The sequence below is a fragment of the Amphiura filiformis genome, chromosome 3 (genome assembly GCF_039555335.1).
Source record: "Amphiura filiformis chromosome 3, Afil_fr2py, whole genome shotgun sequence".
In the NCBI taxonomy this organism is placed as follows: domain Eukaryota; kingdom Metazoa; phylum Echinodermata; class Ophiuroidea; order Amphilepidida; family Amphiuridae; genus Amphiura; species Amphiura filiformis.
The window spans coordinates 39,465,721-39,474,843 of record NC_092630.1 but is presented as its reverse complement, the minus strand read 5'-3'; the positions used below and the strand labels follow the sequence as shown (position 1 = coordinate 39,474,843).

General features: G+C 35.3%; 1 protein-coding gene across 1 annotated transcript in view; it reads right to left on the bottom strand.

Annotated features, from left to right (window-relative positions):
* Positions 1 to 985: 985 nt before the first annotated feature.
* Positions 986 to 9,123, bottom strand: part of LOC140148486 (ubiquitin carboxyl-terminal hydrolase 4-like) — a 33,113-nt gene continuing 24,975 nt past the window's right edge. The window contains exon 20 of the mRNA XM_072170469.1: positions 986 to 8,657. Within this exon, the coding sequence (XP_072026570.1) occupies positions 8,382 to 8,657 (276 nt within the window). The 3' untranslated portion in view covers positions 986 to 8,381. The remainder of the gene's footprint in view (positions 8,658 to 9,123) is intronic.

The following is a 9,123-nucleotide window of genomic DNA, read 5'->3' as shown; positions in this document are numbered from 1 at the left end:
GTCAAGGCTTGTGGATCAACGTATGTCTGTGAATGATTATAGAAGTAAAAAATTTTAGCAAAATTGCATGATTTACCTCATTACGAAGCCCTTTGGTGTCCCACCAAAAATTTACCATGTGAACTTTTATGCTAAGTTTTTTAATGTTTATCAACTTCACAAAATATAAATTCAGTTTTAATTAATGCTGTTGCAGTATTTAAATCAGCTACCAAAAAGAAATTGGTCAAATTCATGACACATTTTAAGAAATGGAGCAAATAAGTTGTCCCGCTTTACGTTGTTTACATGTGAAACCTTATAATTCCTAAATAAATTCAGATTCAAGCATCTGGTATGTGATTTGTTGGTTTTCCCAGGTCCAAAAACTGCATAGTAACATAAAATAACAAGAAATTTGAATAGGAATGGTTAATTTCTAGACATGTATTGGTATTTGCATTTTGGTGTCCCATTTACCATGTGATTCTTATAATTTTCACAAAATGCAAGGAGATTTGAGCCAGTATAGGTATTTTTTAAAGAAAATGTTTCAAAATGTCACCAAATTAAAGGAATTTACTAAACTGAACCACTAAATTGTACTATGAGAGCAACAACTGCTACTTTTAGAATTCAGGTCTAAAAAGTGCATGTCACAAGTTGGCCTTCACATTTATGGAATCACCCAATTACAAAATTTGGCCTTGCTACACTCAGGAAAATATTTTTGTAACTTGAGAATTTGTTTTGAGATGAAAAAGCTGGACTACAAATCACTTTTTTAGTTTTTTGCCATTTTTGCTTGTTAATACTGTTTTTGCCAAGTGGTTAAAACCGTGGTTTTTTCTGCGAACCCTGAATTTCAAAATCACATGTTGAGATTTTTTCATCATGTAGAGTGTTAAGTTTGTGCCTGTTTCACACTCTTTGCATGGATTTGTCAATGAATATCTACAGCAACTGATACATAATTATCTGAACAAAATGACCTCAAATAAAAGGATATGGTATAAACAATTATTTCTTTATTAAACCTGTCTAACTCTATTAATCTCAAACTGTAGCTGAGCTACATTGGTGGGGGCTATTTAATGCCAATGGCATAATGCATGTCCCAAGCACAACTTGCTATGTATAACATAGAATGTAAGAATCACTTGGACAGATGCCTGCCAAAAAACAAACCAGGGCATGCACTGTTATGGAGTGTTACTTTTTGAGTTACAATTTTGAGTTCGAGTTTTGAGTTCCGAGTTCGATTTTCAAGTTCAAGTTTCAAGTTCAAGTTTTGAGTTCGAACTCGAAACTCGAACTTAAAACTCGAACTCGAACTTGAAACTCAAACTCGAACTTGAAACTCGAACCTCAAAACTCAAACTCAAAAATTGTAACTCGAAACTCGATAAAAAGTAACACTCACTGTTATGTCACAAATGAAAATACCAGTGACATCAAGGTTAAAAACACACACTGAACATACAGTACTTCTTGAAAAGCCACCAAGCACAAACATTACTTTTAAAACTGTTTACAATTAAAATCTCTTTCACTTAAAGAAAAGGGGGAAAAAATACACTTCGTTAATTACACTTGAACACTTTTGACCTGATAAATCCCTTGTTTTTTTCATACATGTACACATGCGTTGTCATCATTAGAATAAATAGGAATATAGGCATGCTTCTTATAGTCAATAATTATATACAACTATTAATTTGCAAATTGCTTGAAACATACACATCATATTATATCAGAATTTTTGGAAAGCATACAAACAATGCTCACAAAGTATCTGACCACACAGGTAACAGGATCTTGTTTTTGTAAATTTTCATTTTTTTTTACACAAATATTGTCAGGAGAAAATACCTCCATAGTCTGTCTTCATGGTTTGTAAGACCGTCACTCATTTATAACACTTAAAAATATGGAAACTTTCCAAAAACATTGAGGCACACCTTGAAGTCGGCTTACTTACATATCACTTTGCAATGGTGGCTAGAGACATGAATTTAATAGTGATGTGTACATTATAAACTGAGCTCAAAAAGAAACTTATAATTTTTTTACGACTTGTGAATCACAAGGTCATATCTTAAAATACTGTCAATCAAAATGAACCAAAATTACACGCAGGATTACCTTAATACTCTACTTGCCATGTTATTTATTTCATGCTATTTATTTCATGAGAATAGTGTTTTCTTTGCGTGTAATAATTTTATTGCAAGTGTCATTATATTTAATTATGTTGAGGGGCATGAGAGGCCCACGGATTGGCACTTGTGCTACATCGGTGGGTCTCGCATGCTTCTTACACAGGCGTCTCCATCCTTGGATGGAGATGGTTATTTTTTGCTATTTTTATGCCCTTGATGTTGTGTATGTGCAGCTGGCCTGCTTTTTTTATGCATAGTTTTTATTGTTTAATTTTAAGGTAAATTCATATTTTGTATATTGATAAGTATTGTAATTTTTATAAATGCTGTATTATTTTCATTATTATGTGTATTATGTATTCAGCGCCTGGAGGCCGCTTTGTGTGCAATAGTGCGCTTTTAATAAATTTCTTCTTCTTCTACTCAAAACACATGTCAGTAACCAAGCAGTTGTCCAACTGACACAACAGCAAAATGCACTGTCATGGGACAGCTTCCTGGACTTCCTTCACTTTCACAGCCCAACATTTGGCACCCAGGACAAAAAATCTGTGAGAATGCACACAAGATCCTTGCACAGATGATAAAAGCGGTGCTGCTTTCTGCTTTTCATACACTTTTTTCATGAAACAGGGCTGGGCTGTGAATGTGGTCCAGGAAGCTGTCCCATGTCAGTGCATTTTGGTGTTGTGGCAGTTGGATAACTGCTTGGTTACTGACATGTGTTAAGAGTAGAGTATTGAAGTATATCTGTGTGTAATTTTGGTTCAATTTGATGGACAGGATTTCAAGATATGCCCTTGTGAAAAATTTTAAGTTTCTTTTTGAGCTCAGTTTACAATCATGTATTATCATCCGATGGTACATTGTTTGCTTGAATTTTAGTACATAATAGACTTGTTATTCATATTGATATCTTGTAGACACATGTATAATGTAATAATCTGTTAATTTTTTAACTACAATATGTTGCCTGAATATAAAAATTGAGCCCAAAAACATTTCACTAAAAACCGCTGAAAATTGGAACTTATCTATCAGAATTTCTTACCGAAAACATTACTCCCGATTCCAGACTAATACAACACTGATATTTAGAATTAACAAATAGCTTATGCCAGATGATACATAGCTCAATGCTGTAGTTTGACCAAACTGGGAAAAAAGTTACAATTCCATTTTCAATCAATTTCTGAAAAAAGAGAGCCAAAATTCTGTATTTTGCATGTTTTCTTACAAAATCTGTCACTAACCTCACAGACTTGATACAATAATAATAGATTATAAAAGTGCAGGATATGAAGCACCTTTGCAAAAAGTCAGAATGCATATAGACTGAAATTAGTCTTTATACAGTGGAAACTCTTTAATACGAAATTTGTGGGACCACAAAATTATGAAAATTTAGTTTGTCTTATCAGGATTTTGTCTTATCCATCGCATATTTCATAGGGATTCAGTGCCAGAGACCTGAAAATCAAGCTTGTCTTATCAGGTTTTTTTTGTATTATCAGAGCTTGTATTAACCCTAACCCAACTAGGACTCACTAAAGCTCACTATTAAAACCACTCTGCGTGCATGCATTCCACGGGACTTGATGACTTAATCAGACCAAGTCATATATACCCAGGGAATCGTTGGCGGGCCAACGTCACCCGTGTAGCTACATGCTGGGGATCTTCTGCGTGGCATGCGAGGGGTCCGAGGTTCGAATCCCGGGGGTGCCAAGTGACTTTCTTCTTAATCTTCTCTCCTTTTTCGTTCCTTCTTTCCCTTCCGATAGCACAAAAACCACGGGTAGGGTTAGGGTTAAAGAGTTTCCACTGTACAAGTTTGATTGTCACAGCATACAAAAAACATCCTAAAAACATGTGTTTTGGTCCCTATTTCCAAAGATTGGCCAAATACCAACATTTGACTTGTATGTCCTATAAAGTATTTATGATTAAGCTATGTTTTATATGGCAAAACAAGATAATATTCTTGAATTTCACCCAAAAATATTAGTGCTGTATCTGATATTCAATGTTTCACAGTCCAACTCCATCAGTCAGCAAAAAATCATATACACACTGATTTGCCCTTGATTTTGTATCAGTGCATCTGCACGGATTTTAAACATCAAGGTCAAAGAGGTACACCATATAAATACAGGTCCCATGCAAGGTCAATATAAGCATACTGATGCCAGGTTAGGCAGAGAGAAAAATGTGTTGACCTGTTACATGATTTCAAGTGATGATACACAATGCAATGCACTTTAATATTCTTATGTAGACCACCGATTATAGTAACTTGGATCCATACAAAACAAATCGAGGGACTAGTGCCATAAGGTCCTACCTGTTATAGCTGCCCTTTAGACATTTGACAATTTCTGCATTCATTATTGTACACAATCTAAAAATGTGGCACCTGGCAGCTATTGCAGATAGGGCATTCTTTCTCTAAACCCTCATTATGTATTTTTAGCATAAAATATTATGTATGTAGGAGATAAAGTATACATCAGGGGTTTAGGGCAAGAAAGCCCTATCTGCAATAGCTGCCAGGTGTTATACCTATACATGTGTACCATATAAAATGCAGAAATTACTCAAATGTCTATGGAGCAGCTATTGCAGATATGGCTTTCTGGTCCTAAGCGCTCAAAATTACTATGTATTAAAAACTAGAGATAACTGAAAATGGTGTAGATTAATAAGATTATGCTGCAAACCTAGTGAATTTTAATATTTGATATATATTTTCTTCTTAATTTTAAACATAAATGTTTACTTTTTTTGACCAAATTTTTGGAGAACGATAAGGGAATATACGGCCACAATTCTAACCATGTGTGTCTTCAGGTTCAGCACTCTCTTTATAACATACCTTTAAATAAATACAGTTGACAATATAAAACACACATTTTAGTCAAGATCATCCACACAGTAATGAATATCTTAACAAAAAACTTTTTGTAAACATCTCATTTCAACAAAAATAAAACTATATTTGAAATTTTTAAAAATTTCGATTGTTTTGAACCTTTCAATTTGACGCAGAAAATTATGGACACAAGTTTGGTCAGACTCAATTTTTTTCTTGAGTGACAGCACTGAGAACAGTTGACGAGATAGATGGTCAATTATTAGTAATACTATTTTAACATACCTGGAATTATACTGTACTAAATATATATTCCTTTATAATACATTCACATAGAGTGAGAGTATAACGTCAATGTGTGCGTTAGTTATTTGAAGCAAGTGATTCAACTCGTGCTTTGCGTGTTTCTTATTGTTAGTTTCATAACAGGGGTTCAATGATAATAAAATACAATATGATTCCTAACGACTCATGATGACATGCTGGTTTAGAAATTATACTCTTGCCTTGCTACATTCACCATTAATATATGTGCATACAAGTAAATAACTCCTCTGTTGACCAAAACAATGCATGCAAGCCAATATATTTCTGGAATAGACATTGACTATGTTCAGACAAGAGAACTTGGCTAGAAAGGCCCCCAACCCCCTTTTTTTGGCTCACAACCCTGTAATTACAGACATAACATGACCTGTGAATTTGCTTGCATACAACGTAGCAATTAATATAATATAAACACACACATACTATCAACCACCTTTCGTTCAATAGTCCAATCCAAACTCCAATGGACATTTTTTGACAAATACCTGCCTCATCTGCCTGCTTCTCCCAATTTGCAATGGGTTATTCCCAGTTGGAATACATGTGACCCGCTCCCACAAAACCAGACATAAGTCACTAATTTTATAAATTGAGTTTTTGATGTCATCATTTAGTATATGTCTTCAGCTATGTTTCTGGGACATGTGGTCCTCATTCTACGATCTTTCAACAGGAAGGGGGAAGCAACACATAAAGAAAAGGCAAATGCAAGAAAAATGGCTTTAAAGTTGTAAAATGACATGTTAAGGCCTTGGTTTGGCTCAGTAAATGCTAGATTTGGGTAGGTTAAAGTAAACGTATTAAGGAATAAAAAAATAATAAAAACTGAAAAACAAAATCTGCAAGGTTTTTCATCCCTTTCCCAACTTTGACTCGCCACATCTCGAAATGGCTGAGTGCGACTTATGGCGGGTTTCGTCAGAGCGGGTCACATATACCCCCTATGGAAGACATGACCTTAATCTCCCACACAGGGAGTGTGAACTAGATTGAGGGGATGTCATCCATAGGGGGAATATGGTACATGCAAACATGGGTCATTAAAATCCATCAGCAATAACTTTTTCTTTGTGACTTAAAATTTGAAACAGAGCTATTGTTATGAATATTCAAGACCAGTGGCAGATGACTGTTACGCCTTTGTGAATTTAAACCTCGATAAAATAGCAAGGTTAATATTATATTGCAACTCTCACCACATTTCCTCTTCTAAAAATCAGAGAAAGCTTATCATTTCGCAGAGAAAAACACATTTTTTTCAGTTCTTACATATCCGGTTCAAATCTGTTAATAAGAAGTGGAAATTTTAAAACAGAAATTGAAATAAACTATATTTCAATTCTGCCTATAACATGAGGGAATAGTCATCTTTTTTGATTGTCAAAAAATGGGTTTAACTTGAATAAGTTGATGGGATACCAAACTTTGCTCTACTCAGAATGACTGTACTTTTTCCTTACCAATAAGCTATGACCATTCTTGTACAATTACAAAGAGCAACATACATCTGAACATTTAGTGATTTATAAAGGCACTGCCTTCCAACATAATTGATAAAAACTATTAGCCTTCACCACATGTGCTTTCATACACCTTTGTAGAATAACACACCTTGTATGTTAAAGCCATATTGTAACGGTTACTGAGGACGCCCTCAATTTTTTTCAAAATTCTTTTTCTTTTCTGCAAAAATCAAGGTTTTAGGTGCTGCAGTTGTGACAAAAGCCGAGATTTTTAACAAAACAACTGAATAGGTTGTTTATTATTATTACACAACACTGTATGTACATGGTGTGCAGGAAGGTCTTAACACATTAGAAGGACTGACATCAGTCACATTCAATGGAGTGGCTCGCATCGGCGATATATACACTGGTATTAAATAGCAATTTTCTTTGTATTGCCTCATCTCTTCAGACCAAAATTAGATGGGGACATATCTGACAGTGAAAACGTAACATTTTGTGGAAAAGAAATACAATTTTTTTTTATGGTAATGTTACAATATGGCTTTAAACAATGTGATAAATTGACAAAGTGACAGCAAGCACTCACAGTTGTCAGTTAGTATCTCTCATAGAAACATACTGTAACAAAAACTTTCCACAAAAATCAACATTTCGCCCAGCAAAATGAGTTTGTTTCAGCTACAACAATGATATCATTATTTTCCAATAAATTGTTTTAAATGAACATGCATTTGTGTGTGTACATAACGTATGCGCTCTTGCTCGACATACATGATTTGTCACCATAATATATTATGAAATGTTGGTGCTGTAGGTGAATTAGAAACTGAAATAAAAAAGAACAAATTCAGTCATGCAAGCTTTTGTAAACAATCAAACACAAACACACAAAATCGCTGTGTGACAGTGGACACATGGGAAATATGGTCATCCACACGCTCTGGACAGTGACGATGCATCACAAATAGCATACAATGCATCTGCTGTATGGGATGTAATGCGAGTCTGCATCTGACCATGCTTACACCTACATGTGACCACCTACCACAAATGGGCTGCAATGTCAGCATTTTTAACATTTCAGGTATTGGACAGGCAAATTCTCCTCAAAACAAGCTATACAATGATATAGTGTGCTTGTCTATATTAACTGGTTAGGAAGGTGGTAAAAAATCAACTACATTGAGGAATCCTTTGTTTTCTATTGTTCACTGAAAGGTCCGATGGGCCATATCTCAGCACTTGTTCTACCGACATTACAGCCTATTTTTGGTGGATGGTCACATGTGTGCGTGTGGGACTTGATGCTCAAAGGATCAATGTTTAGCTATGAGAGATACTACCCATAGGCTGCAATAGATTCAACTTAACAATGCTGCAGGTTATGTTACAAGAGATTGGGCTGTTCCAGTTAAAATCCATACACCCCATATGGAAGACATGACCTTAATCTCCCACACAGGGGGGGGGGTGTAGATTTCAAATGGAGTCACTAATTTAGGTATCCTTATTTGAACTCTATGCCCCCTGTGTGGGAGATTAAGGCCATATCTTCCACAGGGAGTATGGATTTCAACTGGATGAGCCCATATTTACTACAAGTAACCCCGTAACCAAGTGATAAGTAGCATTGTGTTTAGTTGGTGTCCATGCTATCTTCACTGTCTGATATTTGGCCACCATTAGTAGTCGCACTCTGGCGTTGGTGGTGGTGGCGGCTTCATTGTCCATTCCACTAGCATTTTCATCTTCTTCTGGCTGAGCAAGTGAGGCGGGTGATGTGGACGACGAAGCATCAAAGTCAAAACAGTCTTTCCTTACATAGAATAGCACATATGCTGCCTTGGACTGCAAGCAAACAACACATACGAATAAAGGAAATTAGTTTGAAAATATCACCGTCCACAAAAGCTTTTTAATTTCATTACCCTATAACAAACAAATTTGATTTAAAAAAAATTAATTGGTGAATCTAGTATCAAATAAACCTTGAAAACATTACAGACTGCACTATAAAATTATATAAATTTTATGTTAGAAATAATGAAAACATCTGGTTTGTAACAGCTTCCCCTTTGTGTCCCCTACAACATCTATCATCATAATCAATGTTCCAAATAGGACACCCATTATCAATAACTGGGCACAAGGCACCCACGAACTAGAGCACCTGAAGGTTATAAAAAAAGTCTACATCATCGTATCATTCAAGCGCACCAAAAACATACTCTTTCCACTTGGTTTGGAGCTAACCTAGCGTGGCCGGGCCAGATACCAATGCCATTTTTTACCTTTTTTTGGATTATTGTCATTA